At 36.1% G+C, this 20,294-nt stretch overlaps 1 protein-coding gene across 2 annotated transcripts in view; it reads left to right on the forward strand.

The window, feature by feature from the left end:
* ANKS6 (ankyrin repeat and sterile alpha motif domain containing 6) overlaps positions 1 to 17,647 on the forward strand; it is a 37,769-nt gene extending 20,122 nt beyond the window's left edge. The window contains exons 8-17 of one of the 2 annotated variants that reach the window (XM_042835889.1): positions 333 to 382; positions 1,415 to 1,618; positions 3,371 to 3,536; positions 4,117 to 4,298; positions 6,473 to 6,662; positions 7,993 to 8,106; positions 9,643 to 9,710; positions 10,902 to 11,018; positions 11,913 to 12,009; positions 17,568 to 17,647. In XM_042835889.1, coding sequence (XP_042691823.1) covers positions 333 to 382; positions 1,415 to 1,618; positions 3,371 to 3,536; positions 4,117 to 4,298; positions 6,473 to 6,662; positions 7,993 to 8,106; positions 9,643 to 9,710; positions 10,902 to 11,018; positions 11,913 to 12,009; positions 17,568 to 17,617 — 1,238 coding nt within the window. In that variant the 3' untranslated portion in view covers positions 17,618 to 17,647. The remainder of the gene's footprint in view (positions 1 to 332; positions 383 to 1,414; positions 1,619 to 3,370; positions 3,537 to 4,116; positions 4,299 to 6,472; positions 6,663 to 7,992; positions 8,107 to 9,642; positions 9,711 to 10,901; positions 11,019 to 11,912; positions 12,010 to 17,567) is intronic. The other variant, XM_042835897.1, reaches the window with a different exon arrangement.
* The last annotated feature ends 2,647 nt before the right edge of the window (positions 17,648 to 20,294 follow it).

Raw genomic sequence — 20,294 nt, forward strand, 5'->3', positions numbered from 1 at the left:
AAGCAATCTGAGAAAAAAAGTTCAGAAAAGCCCAAATTATAAAGAACACTTACTGAAACTGTACAGTTCTTTGTGCAAAAGTCCCACAGTTTATAATGTGAAGAAAGACTACTGGCTTCGCTTTAATTTAGGTATATGAGGCATCAGTGGAAAATGCGATTCTCTGCTTACTGAGGCTACAGCTGCTGAATGTTTTAGAATGGTTGTACTAGCTGATCTTAGAAATCTTTTTGAACCATAATGGTTCTATAGTTCTGTGCAAACAAAAGCTATCCTTAAGAATAAAAAGCAGGGGCATGCAGAAAATAAAACTTCATTTATGTATTTTTCAGGTGTAAACACTGCAAAAGGAGGGAAGGATGATGAATTATTGACAACCATGGTATGTTACACATTCTTGGCATGTTCAGAAGATAATGCAGTTAATGTTTCCTTGTGTTGTTTGTTTTACTTTTGCTTTGTTTTGTTTTTGTTTTACATGATATAAAACTCATATACATTATAAATAGAACTATCACTGGTTGGTAGTCAGTGGAGTGGAACTGACAAGCTGTGATACATATGTTGTTCTATAGACTAGGAAGTAGTACAAATAGTACAGTATGACAGCTCTTGATGAATGCTGACTTTCATGAGTTATCCTTTTGTATGATCAGCAATGAATTAGTAAAATAGATTGACTGGATGGCTGATTACTCACTGACAAATGGTACACTGTGAGGAAGACATGAAACAGAGCAATCTGAAAGTAAGAAATAAAGTAAACCGTAAAATAGTTTGGGATGTATATTTATATTATTCTGTTTCTTCTTTTGTTGTGCTTTATCTTCAAGTTCTCCTACAGGTTACTCCATGGAGATGTCATTAAATTTGGTTGGTGATCTTTTATTTTCTGTTTTAAGAAGATTGAGTAAATTTTGATAGGATTCACTGACAGAACTCCAGGGAGCCAGTATCACTTGTGCTGCTCTTTTCTTTTCTTTTTTTTTTTTTTTTTTTTTTTTTTTCTGGTGAATACATGTAGGGTAGGAACAAACAGGTTTTCAGTATTTCCAGGTGTCTTATCTAGGAGATCAGAGAGGACAGCTTTACCAAGCATCCTGTTTGTTGTTTCTTTGGAAGTTGCTTGTTAACATTCCTGTTAAAACTGATGAAGAAAGGGACAGTTTGTGCCACTTCTTTGTACTGAGTGAATGAACTTCCTCATGCCAATATGCACCTTGGACTCTGTCTGTTATTATGTGCTATGCATCTTCACAGATGGCACTTTTATGTCTCATTTCCATTTAATTTTGTTTAAAAATGCATTTGTCTCCATCTTTTTATTTAACTTGGAAACAGCATCATTAGCACCCAGTAACATTCTAAGAAGAATCTCACTTCTGTTTTCTTTTCTTTTTTTTCCCTCTCTCAGTTGAGAAGCAGTGCTCCATTTACCAGGCTGCCTAGCGATAAATTGAAAGCAGTGATACCCCCTTTCTTACCACCCTCCAGTTTTGAGCTTTGGAATTCTGATCGAACACGAATCAGCAAAGATGGCAAAGCTGAACAGATGAGAACTGCCTGGCCACAGAGAGCAATCAAGCACGATTTTAACAGTAGTGGGAACTCAGATGTAGTAAGCAAATGAAATATATAAAAATAATACTGTGTGTTATTACGTCTGGGGCATGCTGGCTGGTGAACCACATCAGTTCTATGTTTAGAAATGATTTTGAACCTATTGTCTTAGCAATGTCTTCTCCTTTTAAGGTCTGCTTTTTAGGAAGAATACATACCTCTGTGGGAGGAATTTAAATGGTGTGGAAGTTTCCTGTGAAATAAAATGTCTTGTTTAATGTTCATTGGAACAAATGACTAGACATAAGGAATTTGCTGCAAACTGCTAAAGTGACTATTGCTTCCATCCTTATGTATTAGTTGCCAAAGTAGGCATACCCATTCTAGAATATCTGAAGCTGCTCTAGTTCTGAAGACAAGCTGTGGGAGAAGAAGGTTTCTCAGTTTTTTAGGAACTGGGAGGAAGTGAAGAAAAACTGCTGAGATGTGTCGTATGCAAAAATATGCTGGGAAGTTTAGTAAGTGACAATATTTTACCAATTAATGATCATGTGACCTTAACAATCTTGACAACCTTTGCTCTCCTAGTTGCTCACAGAGAAGATCCTACTTCTGAAAATTGGACTCTAATATTGTAGTAAACTTTATTTTACTAGTCCTGACATGTATTTCCTGTCAGTTCTAGAAATGTGACAGTGAAGACATTTTAGAATGATTTTTTTTCTGTCTTCCTGTTTTAGGTGAAAGTTAGCTTAATACCACCAATAAGGAGGTTTAGGTGGAATGTGGTGCGCTAGGGCAGGCTGGATGCAACCTGGTCTAGAGGGAGGTATCCCTGCCTATAGCAGAGGGATTGGAAAACTAAGTGATCTTAAAGGTGCCTTCCAACCCAAACCATTCTATGATTAGAAGGAATTGATCTCAGGAAGGTAAAGTTTAATTTATCATCCTGAAAATGATTGTGGCTCACATGTATAAAGAGACGAGCAAAGCATGTAAAGGAGGACTAGCCACTAGCTACATTTCTGTAGGGAAAGAAATGAGAAATGTGTTACTCAGAGAATAGGAACAGGGGAGAGAAATATTGTAAGTCAGAGCTGGAAGAAGTTATTTGAATAACAAGTTAAGAAGCACAAAAAAGCTGAGCTTTAGGAGTCATATATCAAATGGTCAGCAGTGGCCAATAGTGTGTAAGGAGAATTCAAGGAAGTTGCAGACGTGGTTGAGCATTTGGCTAGCATGTAGGTATATCTTTACTGCATCAGTTGAAATGGTAAAATGATGCAGGTAGATGTTTACATTGAGGAGAATATGAATAAGCAGCTGGAGGAGAGAAAGTTCATGTTGCTTGTTGCAGCTTCATTAGTAAGAAAGAAGGATATTAAGACTGAGAAGGAGGTGGTAGCTGTTCTGTAAGATGGGAGAGACAAAAAAGGATTCTGCATGAAAGAAGTTTTTTTTTTTTTTTTTTTTTTTTTTTTTTTTTGCCACTAATCACAATTTTTTCTATATTTTTTCACAGGTGCATTGCATCTGCTCATTTCATGTTGGCCAAAGGTTAAGGAGGCCTAATACCTTTATTATGATGTCATTTTTTTTCACTGAAGACATATTCAAATACTATATACATTTATATAAATAGAGATTTAAATATGTTTGTATAAATATACATGTATATGCAAAGAAAGAATGTTTTGTATATCCTTCTGTTTCTTCATTGAAAGATCCTGAACTTAAAATGTGTAAAATAGCTGTTGAATTTTAATTTTTGTTTTGCTTAAGGAAGATAATTTTTTTTTTTCTTTTTCAGACATCTGTTAGTAAAGGCACGAGACCAGTCAAATTACCAGCATTTGCAAGAAGACCTGCATCTCCTTCAAATTCTACCAATTTCAACCATTCTCCTCATTCTTCTGGTGGATCCAATAACATTGCAGGAATTAATAGGCATGGAGGAGAACTGCATAACAGATCAGGTACCCTGCTGCTATCGTTTTTAATATAAAAGTCACTTGAACCTGATGCACAATCAACATTTCTATGAAGTACTGGAACAGAAGTGAACTTTGGACACCTACATAAGGAAGCAAAAGCCTCACATCTGTTGCAGAAGTCTCATAGGTTAACTCTTCTATCAGAAAAACTTTTTTATTTTATTGAATCCACTCATGGTGATTCAGATGTACACTTGTTCCAGCTGGATGTTCCAGCATGTATTTCATGGAGCTTGCATGTGTGGCTTGAACTGTATCTGCCAACTGTAAAGAAAATATGGTGAAGCAATGCAGGAAATGTATCCAAAGAGGATGAAAGTCAGCTGCATATGTGTGTGTGCACTTAAACAAGGTTGTCTCCTCTCCTCTCATAGCTGTTTTTTTGCTCCTTTGCTGAAAGTTGCGGAACAGATCTGAACCTTGAAGTTCCCTCATACACAGTCAGTTCTAAAGTGATAGTGAATGGTGAAGACAGGTGAATTGAGTATTAACAGACCTTTAAAATTGATGATCTCCTTGACTCTGTGTGTTGTTTTTTCTTTTGTTTGTTTGTTTTCCTTAGGTGGCAGTGCAGACAATGTTTTATCGCAGATTGCAGCCCAAAGAAGAAAAGCAGCAGGCTTACCTGAACAGAAGCCCAGCCAACACAATAGTCCAGTCCAGGCAACTCCTTCATCCACCCTGTCTGATATGCAGTGTGCTCAAACAGCTGGTAATGGACACGTAGTAAAGATACAAATGAATGTAAGTATTTCTGCTTCTAAATTAACTTATTTTAATAGGTCACATGTCAGTCGTGAGTGATTGATAAGTACAGCTGTGTGACATTGCAAAGCCTAAAATTAATTAATTAACTGCTAAAGCAGTACAAGCAGTAAATGTAATACTTGATTTTGAGGCATATATTTTCTGTTATTTTGAATTCACATTTCATATGACTTCCATCCTTGACTCATAATTGAGGCTTGTGTTTTACGTGTTAGTTATCCCTAAGCTTTCCTCTGAAGCTGAGGAAAGCTTCCTTCCAAACCTGAATGAAAAGCATTAGATAATGGGTACCAGGATCTGCTCATCCCAATATTATACAGGTACTGGTCCACAAGATGTTGTTTTTAAACAGCATGAACATCAAGATATCATTATCAAAATCAGACTTTGCTCACGAGCACTGGATATCTTATCTGTGCTGACTTTTTGTGGATTTCCTGAAATAGCTTTACCCTCATGACCTGCCTATTTCTGTGTATGGACTTTGAAGCTAATGGCTGCATAAAGCAAAATTTTCAAGGATGAAGATGTAAAATCTTCAGACTCTGCACAGGAGCATGCTAGAGAGCAGCATCCTTGCAGAAGATGTTATATACTGTTGTGAAATATGTGTGTTTGTTCACACAGGAGAAGTTTAAATTTCAGACAGCAAGAGAAAGAAAGCACGAAATTTGGAGTTTTAGTTCTGAAGTCCTTTATTCTGCAACTGTTAGTACACATGACCAAGAGAAAAACTCAACGTTTTCTTATGTAATCTCAAGACAACTCTTTTTTTTTTGTTTTGTTTTGTTTGCATGTTCATAAGATTCTTCTTAGAGCTTTGCCTGAGGAAACAAAAATTACATTTGTTCTCTCATTCTGTGATGTCTTCTATGGGAACAGTAAGGAATAGGCATGTTTAATAAGTGAAATTTTGATGTTAAACAAAGTCACAAACTTTTTCAGTGATTTAAAAGCAAAATTTCAGAGGGCAACAGTCAGAAAAAGAAAATTGTGCAACTACCAATGCCAAAGTAGTTTCCATGAACAGTCACTGTGCGATCTGTCAGCCCTGATTCTAAATGGACTACCAGTCATGTTTTAAAATTAAGATTAAGACTAAAAATCTATAACTCTGCTGGACTCCAAAAGCTATGGACTTAGAATCTTTCCTTCCTTTCTACCCCACATAATTACTCTGCAGGTTATAAATGATCTGTCTCTTTCTTTCTAGTAGACAAAATCACTTTATTATCCTCTTCCCTCCTTAAAGTCTCCCCTGCTGAACAGGTATCAAAAGGTTTTTTCTTTCAGAGATGGTCTGAACAATATATTTCTAATTAAATTGTCAGCAGTTGCTCTCAGCTTATTTTCGTCTTGGAAATAATTTCAGAACTGCTTATACATCCAAAAAATCATACCTTTTTTCCTAGTTCCATTAGTTGGCCTATTAAGGTATAATATCTGTGCCTGTGAGCTTTGACCTGCTGATCTTAAGGCCTGTCATTACAACACTGCTGCCAGTAAGAAGTTTAATTATTATTCACACTCACAGTGGAAGATGTTAGGGGATAAAGAAGTAGTGAGTAACGATGCACTGTAAATAATCTTATGGGAATGCAGTTCATAATTCTATTGAAAAGATTTTTAAATAGAAATTACACTAGTATGTTAGAAAGGCAACAACTCTTTAGTGCTCTTTGCTCAGATGTCTAGATTGAGTTAGGTTTACCCATCAATAATAAAACATATTATTGGTGTGCATCTCACTATAGATGTTCACATATCACCTCTGGGATGATTTTCTGGACAGCAGTGTCTGCTGGGAATACACAATTACATAGGGATCCATACTGGCTGCAAGACCTTAAGCAGCCCACTTTGTTGTAATAAGCAGCGTAAGTGCTGAAAAGTACTTTCTGTAACCATTTTGGAAACTCTTGTGTCCTCCCATTAAGATTATGTTGTCTAAATTTGGAACTGATCTAAAAAGTGCCATGAAGTTACACTGATCAATTTGCAAATGCTGTCCATGAGAGGGAGAGACTGTACAAGATTTAAAGAAAGGAAACAAAAAGCTGAATAATATGGGTATATATATGTATAGGTCATATATAGGTAAATGCTTTTTTAATTTTTTCTTCCCTAAATAATTATGTTATTAACTGTAGCAAAAAACAGAGATGAACAAAAGACCTCCATCTGGAACTTCATCTACATCTAAAAGCACATCACCAACTCTCACACCTTCCCCATCACCCTCTCCGTCTCCTAAGGTTCACAACGTGGAGTCTTCTCTCTCCTCTTCTCACAGACAGGCCAAGAGCAATGGTTCCAGCAGTGGTACTATTACAGAAGATGGTGAGTAGATCACTGCAATTACAAGTGATTCATTTATCAAGAGTACATAGTGTTTAAAACTATAATTGTACTGATCTATTATCTGTCTGCATGAGAGTGAGAACATTTTCTTACGTAGAAAAAAATATTTTAGTCTTTTCTGCTTTGAGATTTGCATTCCATCAGTAATAGTGGGTGTTTATGGTCTAAAAACTATGATTGCTTCCAGTTTGAGGGAGATAATTACCATTCTGAAGCTATCATAGAGCATGTAGGCCACTTTTATGGCATATCCTTTCTTCCTCCATTTTCTGGCTTAAATATGCTTTTCTATCACTTACTAAGGGTAGAAAACTTCTCCCCAAATTTGAAATGAAAATGTTTTTAATAAATTCAATGAAACACATCATTATGGTATGAAAAGACAATTTTTGATTCATAACAATTCATACTTTTCCAGTGAGATCATCTATTTTGAACTTGAATTTTTAGGTCTAAATTACAACTTCTACATATAAAAGTCCTCTTGCTACAGGATATTTGGAAGTAGAATATCAATTACTTTTTTTTTTTTTTTTTTTCTGTAAACATTCCAAAAATTGAGAAAAATAACATGACTCAAAATCTATTAAATAAGAGATGTGGATACTTTTATTTAGTTTCTGCAAGAGGCAGATGTCCTATATTCGCTGTGGTTGTTTTTTGTTTATTTGTTTGGAAAGTGTCAGGATTGATTTTTATTTTCATTTACGCTAACTTTCTGCTGGCACTGTACTTCCCTGTCTACCCTAAAGGGAGGTGTTATTTGACCCACTTTCTATCCTCTTATTGTGTCCTAGCTGTAACATATTGTACTGATGACTGGAGAAAATCCTTTCACGCTTCAGTTAGTGCCATTTTACAATAACAACTTGATAACAAAAAAGTTGTCAGGTTAGAAATATATAGAGAGGAAAATAACTGATTCTTGGAAAAGAAAGGGAATTCCCCAAGCTATCAGCTGTTATAATCTCACCTTGAGAAGCAGCGCTTTATGACAGCACCACTAGAGCTATGATACAGCAAGTTTCTTGCAGAGGTATAGATTGTCAGAAGCTGAAGTAGTTCTGGGTTCACTCTGCTTGTAAGCTTTTATACTTGAGTGGTCCTGTCTTTCAAGGTCTTCTCTTATTGCTAGTTTTTCATCAGTAACAGCTTAGAGGCCCAGCAGTAATCAGAAGAGTAGTTATGCAGTGTTAACTATTTCTCATTTCAAGTAAACTGAAATGAATTTATCAGTTCATTTTCTTTGGTTATGGCTTGAATGATCAGCAGGCAGCGTGATTCAGAAGTGTGCATGGTTTTTTCTTAGGTAATCACTTGGTGGACCATCAGCTTTTTCCTATTCTGAGAACCAGTGATGTAGAGAATAATGAAAGAAGAAGCCACATGAGAGCAAAAGGAGGTGGTGACAACTTGGAGAAAGGTAACCTTATCCTACTTCTACTCCTATAGAACAGTGCCAAAGAGGTGCTAAATGTAGCAGAGCTCAGAGAACCTATGCTTCTTTGTTCAGGCATGCAGATAAGGAGACTAGATATAAGTGTAAGTAAAACCAAACTTAGAGAAAAAGCAAAGGTGAAACAACTTTCAATGTGGGAATTACAAAATTGAGACATTTTTCTGGTTTTGTTCGAAATTGCTGTATAATACAGGAAGAGAGAAAGAGGAAAGGAAAACCTGAAAATATTGTCTAAGATTGGTATGCCTTTACAAGTGAAGCATATCAAACAAGTTGTCAAAATAAGTCCTTGTTTTTAAAGACAAAGAAGGAAATAAAACCAAAGTATATTTGAAAATAGAATGGTTATGTCTTTGCAATGAAAGCAAGTTTACATAGGGTATATTATATTAAATATAGTTTCATGGTATAATGTTTTCAGTCATGTTTTTTCACATAGAGGGTGGTGACACACTGGAGCAGGTTGCCCAAGGAGGCTGTGGATGCCCCATGTCTGGAGGCATTCAAGGCCAGGCTGGATGTGGCTCTGGGCAGCCTGGTCTGGTGGTTGGCGACCCTGCACATAGCAGGGGGGTTGAAACTGGGTGATGATTGTGATCCTTTTTAACCCAGGCCATTCTATGATCCTATGATATGTTTCTATGATATGTTCTTCATTTTACCTTAGTTTTTTAGTTCAGATGATAATCTTGGTAATATGTGCATTGTTTGCGACACCATAACAGTAAAAATAAACAGAATCTTGAGTTCAGAGAAGTACTGTGTAATCAAGAGAGGTAACGGTGAGTTAATCTAAAACTGCACTTGTTTTTTTAACTAGGTAATCATATTTCAAAAGTGTTTTAAGAGTTGCTATCAGGTCCTCCAGCTTTTAAGTTGATCGGACTTTGAGAGGAGGCTCAATATCCAGACCTGTTAGCCTGGGAAGGTAACCTTATGAAACTTAAATTCTGCTCAAGTTTCACCTTAGTTGGACTTCAGCTGTGTTCAAGACTGGATGTCAGCTGCTTGAGCAGAAGAGATTTGCATGTACCCTTGTTGTATCAATGTTTTCAATAAGTGAGTGTAGGTGCTTGCTCTACATTTTACTTTCTTGAATCGTGCTATGGAAATTCCTCATTCAGTTCACTGCCTTCTTGAAAAGTTTTGATGTATAGACAGCCTGATCTGAATCAGCCTTTCAGGGCCAAGCACCTGCATTTTAGGCATTAAAGCTGTCCTCAAAAGTTAGTTTATTTAAGATTGTTTTTATGAGGAAGAAAGGAGGATACAGCAAAAGGATTTTATCCTACCAAGGTATGACTAGATAGAATTACAATAAGACAGTACTTTTACTTTTGGTGCAGAGCAAATGTCATCGGTTTTATGTTGCAGTATGTCATGGTGTGGAATATATCATTTGATAATATATCCTCAGCAGTTAACATTGCAAAGATCAATACAATTAATCTTTTCTGACCCCCCTTTTTTTTTCTTTTTTTTTTTTTTCTGACATTACAGATGAGCTGACTGGCATCCTTAAAAAATTGTCCCTTGAGAAATATCAACCTATTTTTGAGGAACAAGAGGTAAATATTTTTTTAAAAGGTTTATTTTTTTGCTGTTTTAGAAAAAGCATGACATGACACACATTGCATTAAAATTATGATCCAAAATCTCAACCTAAAAATTAAAGTTTTACAACCATTTCTAGTTGCAGAAAGGACCTAGAAACATGGACCAAAGTCATATTCCTAGAATTCTCCAGGAACATATCAATGCTTTTTTCACTGAATCTACATTTTGGTTATAGATGCCTCAGATATTTTCTTCTTCCATTTTTACTTCCTACTTTCTCTATATATGTCCATATCCAATGGGGATGAACAGTTTATAGGACTTGCTGTATCACTTCTGAAATCACAGCCGGAACCTTACTTGCAGCCAGAGAATAGCAGGCTGTGAGTCGCTGAGATGGTTGCTTTCCCTACTTTATCCACTATGAATAAGCAGAAGGTGATTTTAAACTGGAGAACTCGAGTGTTGTTGTAGATAAGACCTGCAACAGTGACTTACCTGAAGGATGGAATTAAAAAAATAATTAGTGAAAATGAAAATAGTTAATTTCAGTGTTTAAGGCATCAACAAATGCAAACAATCATTGCATGTTTATTTGTTGGAAGGCAGAGGGCAGTGAATGGACATGTAATAAATTGCTATTGCTGTGGAGTTCAAAATTCAGCACCATGTACTCTGGGCTTATTATTGTTCTCTAGAGTGATAGGGAATAAAGCATTTTGTAGAAATGCTTGTGTGTGAAGTTTCCCTCAATATGAAGTTATAGGTGTTTGCTTTTATCACAGCTTTGTGGATGTTCTGATGGAGTATAACTGATTTATGAACAAACCCTAAATTTTCCTTAGGAGGCAGTGAAAAAAAACACACAGTATTCTGAAAATCCAGCTGTGCTTTTAAAGGTGAGAAAAACCTTAGTCTAACCAACAAACAGTTGCAGTAAGGAAAAGACTGTTTTTCTGAAGACCAATAAAATCCATGAACATTTAAACTATGTAATAGCAAACAACTGAAATATTAACAGCAGATTTAATATTCAACAGCAGGGTGGAAAAGTAGGTACCATTTGAAGTTGTCAATTTATTAAAGTTTTTTGCATGCACAATATAGAATATATTTCCAGTAATTTTATAAAAAAAATTAAAAATCTATCCTTCAGTAGTAAATCTTACCTAGGTAAACACTTCTTCCTTTTTCACATGCAGGTGGATATGGAAGCCTTCCTTACTCTTACTGATGGTGATCTGAAAGAACTGGGTATTAAAACTGACGGTTCAAGGCAGCAAATTCTGGCAGCTATTTCTGAACTGAATGCAGGAAAGGTAGGTTTTGAAATATGGTACTTAATAAGTTAATTCCACATTTGTATTGTTAATTGAATATATATTTGGAAATTCAATTGCAGGTGTTAGCTGGAAAAGTGAAAGAAATGTTTTCCAAAGAAGACATTTAACATGCTTATTGAAGAATACTTTCTTTTGTGGTACCACCTGTTCTATTGCATAAACTCCTCCCTAGTTCAGTAACTGTACTGCTCTTATACAGAGTTTTACAAAGGCAGATATATTAAAAATTGACACTAACACAAATGCTGGCCATGTTACGATTAGTGAGCACTGATTTCATTGACACTAAGTTGAACGTGACGTGAAATGTCTCCTTTATTTTTCCCACCAATGTTTATTTTTTGTAATTAGATAAACGATCACTCTCTCATTTCTCACTTATTTTCTTTCTGCCTTGTCACATATACTTGTGGTCTAGTGATGATGTACAAGAAGCTCTGTTAATGTCAAAGAGATTATGGACTGGAGAATCTCTTTAATTTGGACTGCTGAACTACTCAGCTGCTTTTTAAAGTTTCAGGGTTCATTCTCTCTCTGATATTGGAAGCTCACATAAACAAAACATAAAGATAATTCCCCAAGGTGAGATCAAAAGCAGCAGAGACAAAGCTACAAATTTGGAGAGAAAGATGATGTCCCATGCTGCTATAGTCATGAAGAAAATCCTGAAAATGCTTTTACTGATGTCTGATAGTTTCAGGATACTGCAAAATTTTCTATATATATGGTAGAAAAGGATTTTATACTATTCCTCATAATGCTCTGTGACTCTCTGGGCATAGAAATGCATATTTTCCATTTTTTTGTGAACTTAGAATATTTTTTTCCTGAAACAGAAATATTTAATGTGGCTTTGTTTTGTTTTCCCAGGGACGAGAGAGACAGATTTTACAAGAAACTATACACAACTTCCACTCTTCCTTTGAGAGTAGTGTTAGTAACACACGGCCTCCTGGTCATTCCCAGAGTAAGTACCACCTGACATTAACTGAATGGCATATTATTATTTCTAATTAATGCTAGTTAGAGGACAGAATGTGGAAAACAAGCTAGTTAACCATTTTCTGTGTTTGATGCGTATCTGTGTCTTTTACTGAGACTGTAGAGAAGATTTCAAGGTAAAAAAGAAGAGATATTTATAAGATCTGTGCACACACTTCAGTAGTATTTGAAAGGAGTGTAAGATTTTTGTTTTGCATTTATTATTATTGAACACAGAAAATGGATATAAGTATAGCAAACAAGTATATGTTGAAGAGCAGCAGTGAGAGGTGAGTTTCTATATGATATAGGGTATTTGGTTCTTTTTTTCATAACGTTCATATGAGACAATTTCCTTCAGTGTGATCAAGTAGATCCAACGTATTTGAGGTTTGCAATTTAGCATACTGGCTTGAACAGCTACTTTACTTATGTATTTCTGTATGCATGCATTTATTTTGTGTAGGTAAGATTTTTATATGACTACCTGCAGGTGCCTTGTTTAGAATACATCCATTCCAACTACCAGTGTTAATTGCTAACCATTGCAATGGCTAGCAAAACTAAAACTGCATTTTCAATTCTAGATATATAGTCAAAATGCATGGAAAGGTGTTCTGACCTACATCATTCATTCAGCACAGTCACATTTAGATGTTAAAGCTTTAAATTTCTGCCCTGCTAGCAGTCTGAGCCAAAGACAGATACACATCTGTTAATCGAGGTCGAGGAATAGGACAAAACTTATTCCTATGTGTATTTCTGGACCTATATTTTAGCAAGAACATAGAGACAATGAATGGCCTTAAGAAATTTAAGTACCTCTTACTGTCCTTCAGTTGCTTATTTTTCACCTTGCATCCACTCACAAAATTACAACACTTGTTTTGTGATTATGCTAAACATTTGGGGTATTGTGTTCTTTAGCAGGCCTATGTAACAAATGAGTCCCAGTTGTTCCAATCTCAATCAGATGAATATCATTAAATATGTGAAAGGAAGTTAAAACTCTAGTTACACTGCTGTCTTAGTGAAAACTGGTCATTGCTGAGGTCGTTAGCCAATGTGAGCAACTTCCTGAATTCCATATAGTCCACATGACTGAAAGCCACTGTCAGGTGTCAATGAATGCACTGTGCAGCTTTCTTCCCATTCAAAGAGTAGTCAGCATGTGTGGGAACTTCTGGATGTCTCTTGATAACATCCCAGACTTGAAGAGCCTCATCTGTAGGTACTACTAGGTGAGCAGAAGCCAATATTTGGAAATTGATAAAATGATGCATTGAAGAGGAATTACCCAATAATTGAAAAAGCATAGATGTGAATTGTTTTCAAGCAACTTGCTGGTAAGCAGAAAACAGCTATTGTGGCACAAAGCTGGGGAGAATGTTGTTTTGTAAGAATGAGGCAACAGTTCCCACTCATCAGAGATCTCGCTTTCGGATTATTGTGTGTGAAAGCTCCATGAAGTAGATTTGGCTGAAATACAGCAATGGAAGCAATAGCAGAGGAAGTGAACATGTAGGTAAAAGAAATTTCCACACCAGGTAAGCTGTTTTTTATTTTAAAAAGTAGCAGTGGGACCTTCACATAGTCTCTGGAACTTGAAGTGATTTCTAGGAAGGTGTAATATTTTAGAACATAACAGCATCTGTTCTGAGTGAGATCCAAAATTCACAGTCACGTACAGCTGTATCATCTGGTCTCATCTGACATTTGTGTAAAGAGCTACTTGCTTTCACATCATTCATTTGTTGTGAACTTACCATGTCCTTTGTCCATTTCTAATTATCCTATCGGATCAGAAGATACAGCAGATGATTTGCTCCTTCTTCACTCCCTTCCTCCATCTCACAGATAATTTTATAGATATCTGTGATATTCTTCCTTAGCTGTGTTTCTTTTTTTCAGATGGAAGTCTTGGATGCTATACCCTATACCATAGTTTTTCTGTCTTCATTTCTTTTTTCCACTATATCCTTTTAGACTTGAAGATACTAGCCTGACGTAAAATTCTCAAGATGTAGGCATGCTGTTGACTTACACTTGATACAGTAATTGCTTTTCAAGTATCTTACCTTTTCAGTTCTGTTACTTTTACTAGTTGCTTCTAGTACTTTGCTTTTTTAAGTACAGTGGAAGACTGAATTGGTACTCATTGGAACTGTGTGTTACATGGTAGCTCATCTACTGTGGGTGAGCTGAGAGCTTTGCATTTTATACAACCATTCATACGTTTTCGGTTTTTTTCCTGTATGCCTAATTTCATATTAGCTCATTTTTATCTTCATTTGATTTCATCTACCTTGATACTTTCTGGTCACTAAAGTCTCACAAAGTCCTTTTTCCACTACACTGTTTGCCTTTGTTTTTGTTTATGTGAATAACTTGAGTCAAATGACAAATTTTCCTTATATGCCCTTTCCTGAGTCGTAAGTCGAATGTCCATGTAGTCCTCTGTGAAATGCTACTGGTGAATCTCTCCACTGTGGAAAGTCACTATTTACTCTGACCTTCTGTCTTCTGCCTTCTTATCTATTCTTTATCCACACAAGAAATGTTTTTACTCTCTGGATTCCTTGTCTTAAAAGCCAGCCTTGGAATTTGCCAAACACCTTTTAAAAATTCAGGCATCAAGTGAATCTCTTCTGTGTGTACAATACTGTTGGCTCCTTCATGAAATTCCAGTAGGCTAGTGAAACAAGACATTCAATTCCCTTTTTTGATTCTTTTCCACATTTTCCACATTTTCCAACATTTCAGAGGTTCATTAGTTCAATTTTTTTCATGCTTACCTTCCTCCTACTACTTGCCTTCTCTGTGGTCTGTGTTTCCCTGGATCTCCGCTGGAATCTTTGAAAAGATGAGCATCATTTTTCATCAGTTCTGTTACCTGGCAATATAAACAAGAATCTGCTCTCTGTTCTCAGGAGCTGAGCTGCTTAATCATTGACTTCCTCTAGAACTTGTGGCTTAGCAGTTTTTTACTTGCTTTGTGTATTTCTTTCATAACCTTTTTTCAGCAGTACTTCAAGTTAAGAGACCTTGGAATCCCACGTAAAGAAGGCTTCTTTATGTGAAATGGGAACTTACACAAGCTTCTCCATGTTAATTACACTTAGTTTTTGGTGTTAACTTAATTCTGTTGCTCTTATTGCTATCTAATAGTTGGATGGCATAATTACATCTGAAACTGGTTACTTCCTCAGAAATGTTTGAAAAGTATATGAAATATTAATGTTTTTGCATGGCCTACCACCACTGCTTTTGCTAGAGCTCTTTCTGGATACATCAAGCTGTATGAGAAGAAAAGCTGCTTGATGATTCTCCCTTTCACGATGTAGCTCATGTGGTAATAGTAGTATCCTACTCTTTCAACTGTGTCAGTGTCACTGTTTCATACTTATCACTGAGACCTCCTCAGTATTTTGAGTAATTTTAAAAGCTTAGTACCTAAAATGGAGTGGCTGCAAGTGTAGCTCTGCTTTTGTGAAGCCTTTAGGGATGTAAAGAAGATAATGCACTGTGATCTGAGCATATCCATAAGGCTTAGGAAAAAAAAAGAAAAGAAAAAAAAAAGGGGTTGGGGGGAGGGGGGAGGGAGGCAAAACTAACTTTTTGTTGACTTCCTGAGGAAAAAAAAAGCTCAAAATTATTGGAAGCCTGTAGACCAACTGCCATCACCAAATCTGTGATTCTCTACAACTTCTACACTCTTCCCACCCAGCTTCAGTTCCCCAGAAAATGCACCATTCCCCACTGCCCAGGCTCAGTTCCTTTTCTGCTGCTACTGGTGTAGGAACTGCTGTTCTTTGTTCAATATATCAAGCAATAGAAACAGAAAAACATGTATATGAATGTTTCAAGAATGGAAAATAGAACAGCAGTAATTGTGTTTACACTCCTAAGAAATGCAGTAGAAGAAAAAAAAAAGAAAACAATAGGAAGAAAAGGTAAAAGCAGTGCCATTAGCAATAAAGGATTGATTGCATAACTAATTTCATGCAACAGGCTTAGTTAGAGAAGATACTGCAGTTTCTTCTTAAAGGATTTTTGGCTATTCATACTCCATTGCTAGTTTTTGGAACCTCAGCTACCTTCTGATTGAGCACCTCCTGCTGAGGCCTCTGCTTCAGAGCTCTCTGTGATATTCACTACAAGAAAGTAGAAAAGTTGTCAAGTATATATCGGGTTTTGGCAGCTGAGCTGTTTCAATTATAGTGAAGTTCACCACTGGGAGAGAGATTACTTTGTGCATCAGGTTCTGTGTTATCCCTGGGGCTGGCACTGAGATGTTTCTTCTTTGCAGAAAACAATAGGCTCTAAAATATAATCGTTTTCTGTCAGAATGATATTAAGACCTTCCTTCTTGCCTCTGCCAATGATACCAGATCAGGCTGACTGTCCAGGCTGCAGAAGCTCCACATTTAAATCTGTTCCTGAACTACATAAGGCAAATGATTATTCGATATAAATAATGCAGTGGCTTCTGGATATATAAGCCAGTAGGATTTAGGACACCATGGTTCTTATCCCTGTTCGGAACAGGCAAACAGTACTTGCATGAAGAGTTGTCTTGGTATCTTTATTAATGGAATTTAATTGATGACATTCAGAAAATTCTGCTGAAATTAATTCTTTCCAAGTGTAAACCTCAAAGAAATTTTGACTTTATAATTTCCAAGGAAGAGAAAAGGCTTAACATTTTCCCAATGTGTTCTAATCACAACAGACAGGTTTCTGTTCCTGACAAGAGAAATTGCATACTAGGATGATGTTGCTTTTTAATAACCCAGTGAATGTTTCAAAAAGAACAAATAAAACCACTCTATTAGATTTCTGCTTCGTTGTTCAAATTTAGAGCAGATGAGCAGCCTGTGGAGGCATGAGGAAAGATGAACTGCTCTGCAATACAAAAATTTCTGCTTCATTGAGATAGCAAGCAGCAGTATAAAGTCTGATTTTCTTAGAAAACTCCGGATTGAAGAAATGGTACTTTTCACAGGAAGTATTTGAATTAGTATGTTCAGGCAATGTGTTTGCTTAGATGATTCTAGTGAAGGAGCAAATCAGAACTTTTTGAATACCCAGTTGCCAGGACCAATATGTAGGGGATTTTTATTGGTCAAGATCCACTCATTCATCAAAGGGCTGAATGTGGCTGACACCGATCCGCAGGTTCATAGAGATAAATGACATGAAAGGAGGGAGAGCTGAATTTAAAACATGCCAAATCAGAAATAAAAAGATGAAGAAAGCTCATATGGATGAAATGATATTGTATGAAAAAAAAAAAAAAGAAAAAGAAAAAGAACTGAAAATAAACTGAAAATAAAATGATTTCTTCTTACAGGAGCAGGCTTAAGATGAGTAAAATGAATTATATAGGGTCAAGCTGTTGGAGTCAGATGTAACAATGAGACTGGGAAACGTGAACCTGTTTGTGGTAACTGTGGAATTTGTCGGTCTTCTTTAGAGTAAATCTTTGAATCTCACTGGCTGCAAGTCGTCAGATAATTATTATTATTATTATTTTTTTTACAGCTCCAGGCTGCTCCGTAAAACCACAAGAAGCTGTTGCTCCTAAGAGGTAGCTACTGGAATAAAAAGAGATTTTGATCTTACAGTGAAGTCTGGGATCCAGATGAGTAAATCCAAGCAAACAAATGAAAATTTGAAACTTTAGTCCTTGGTATACTTGTATAGAACTTTATGAATTAATGTTAATGATTCCAGTCCTACAAGGCCTCAAAGAAAGTAATGAAAAGATTGCTTTTGTATTTCAACCTAAGAGTTGAATTGTTCAAAGCTTCCATGGTTTGGATTTTAAGATAAGAAAGGAAAGCGGGAAGAATGAAGATGTTTGTTTTCTACTTAGTCTTCAGTGCCCAGAGATGAAGAACCCCTGTAGACAAGATCAAGAGCAACAAAAGCATGAAAAAAGACATGTAGAAAGTGTAATGGCTTTATGGGAAGGAATATAAAGGGAAAGTAATGCTGCATTCTTCATTAACTGAAATACACTTTATCTACTCAGTATTTAGAGATTAGAAAAGTAAATGTGAACACAAAATACCTGCTTGTAAAAATAGCACTTTATTTAAGAAAATTCATTATATGTTATGGATATTTAAATATAAATACTGTTAAAATATTTTATATTGCCAATGTGTTGTTTTGAGAATAAAACCATTTAAGTGATATTGGCCGTTTTTCTTGAACAGTAACACTAGCAGATCCTCAAAGTGTTTGGAGAACTTTTTGTTAATATTTGAAAGGATTTGTACAGAAATTATGAGTGGAAGTAATTTTCTGTTTGGTAAATTCATTTTCTATTAATCAACTAACATATTAGTTACCTGAAAACTCAGATTCTATTTTCATTTTTCTGAAAACTCATAAATATTTCACTTGACCACTGTTTGAGATCAGTATATACATGGCAGTACTAATGCAGGTAAAGTCAAGAACATCCAGTGCAGAAGATTAATCTCATTTCCCTCCACATCTAGAGGTCCTGCCTTCCTCCTCCTCACTGTACAGGTTTTAGTGGAGTTTGGAAAAAAAATAGGTAGAGGTGTGCATGGTGATAAATAGAGATAACAGCAGCAGTGAAAGCAATGATGCTCTGCTTTCCCTAAGGTTGCTCCAGGTTGGGCAGCTGATTCTGTGATGGCTTCATTGATTTGGCCACCTGGGGTACTGTGCCAAGGTGCCAAGAGCAAACAGCAGAAGAGCTGAGGAAGGAGAAAAGTCAGCTGAGCCAGGGAAAAGTCAGTGATGAGTGCTGATTTGGCTTTTTTGTTACAGTGTTATTTACATTAAAAATGTCAAAACAGAGTAACCTTCAGAAATTAAACCTTTTAAAAAATATATGTTTAACTGTCAAGTGAGTTAGCTAAGAAGGGAAACAAGTATTTTTATTAAGGAGAAACTGTACTACTAGCTCTTTAGAGGAAGATAAGTGAAAAGTGGGATATGGTATCTTTGCAGAGACTTTATGAAAGAATAAATAGCAGGGAATAAGTGGAAGGGAAAAGAAAAAGAAGAAAAGTGTGTTGGTAAAGTATGTCAACTGTGCTTGTATGTATCTATATGAAAATGAGAACTGCCTTTGATAACAAATAAGGGTCCAGTGAATTCTGAAACATCAAATGCTTCCCATAGGTTGCATGTGACACAAAAGCTACCAATCCTGTCATGTCAGTCTCTAGTATTAATTTGTGGCTTTGTAAGGATTTTTTCTTTGCAAAATGTTATGCTAGTACTGCAGTCCACATTCACAAGTGCTAATTCTGGCTGTTTCTGCTGTCATACATTGGTGGGGTAGAGAGGTATCCCTCTCTACAGGGCATTGTCACTACAGCCCAAATTGCCTCCATTCTTAATCTCTTTAGTATTAATTATTATTACCCTTTAGGAGTCTCTTGGATTGCTTGCAGCTCACCGTGTTGCTTTCTCAGCAGACATCCAAGGGGTTGAAATCTCAGCCTGTAGGCAGCCTGTAATAGAACCCAACCACCAAATGTCCTTTGTCTTGACCCTGGTTTTTATCTATAAAAAGTGGTGCAAAACAAAGGTTATGATCAATTTATTCATTGCAGGCATTTGCTTGAAGAAAAAGACAACTGAGAGACCACGACCATCATTTCACTGACCTGTCCTGATTGGTCAAATGTGAAAGGCTGTTTCCCATTTGCTGTTCACTTACTGTGTTTTCTTTTGTAGTTTAAATGAAAATCTCTGTTAGCAAAGTTTGGATTGCTTACCTAATAATGAAAAACATCTTCTAAGATTTGTAGAATAATTAAACAGAAGAAGAAGTAGTTCTTGTTCTGATTAGCCTAGGATTATGAACTTGACTAATCTGTAGTTGATAATCATAGGATGTCTTATTCAACAGAGTAGGATGTGTTTTTGCAGACAGCTCTTATAAGGTACTTGGAATTTCATTTTTTTTTTTTTTTTTTTTCCTACACTTTGAGCATTAATCAAGATCAAATTTTAAATAGAGATATTTTATTATCTGGAAGTGATTCAAGCAGTCATCTGTAGTATTTTTCATGCTTCAGCAAATGCTTCAGTAAATGCCTCAGAAGCGAGGTAGCTTCTCAAGGGAACAACTTTGGTTTCCAGAGTGAAGGGAAACATAAAAGTTCTTACAAACAGAAATCTTTACTACCAAGATCATCTTAGTTTAGAATTGCTTGGCTTGTCTGGCTCTGACACTAATAGCCCCAAACTTGCCACTTCTAGATTTTATCTTATTGC

Source organism: Centrocercus urophasianus, unplaced genomic scaffold, assembly GCF_019232065.1.
Source record: "Centrocercus urophasianus isolate 14NV4802_14NV808 unplaced genomic scaffold, USGS_Curo_1.0 seq_11, whole genome shotgun sequence".
NCBI lineage: Eukaryota > Metazoa > Chordata > Aves > Galliformes > Phasianidae > Centrocercus > Centrocercus urophasianus.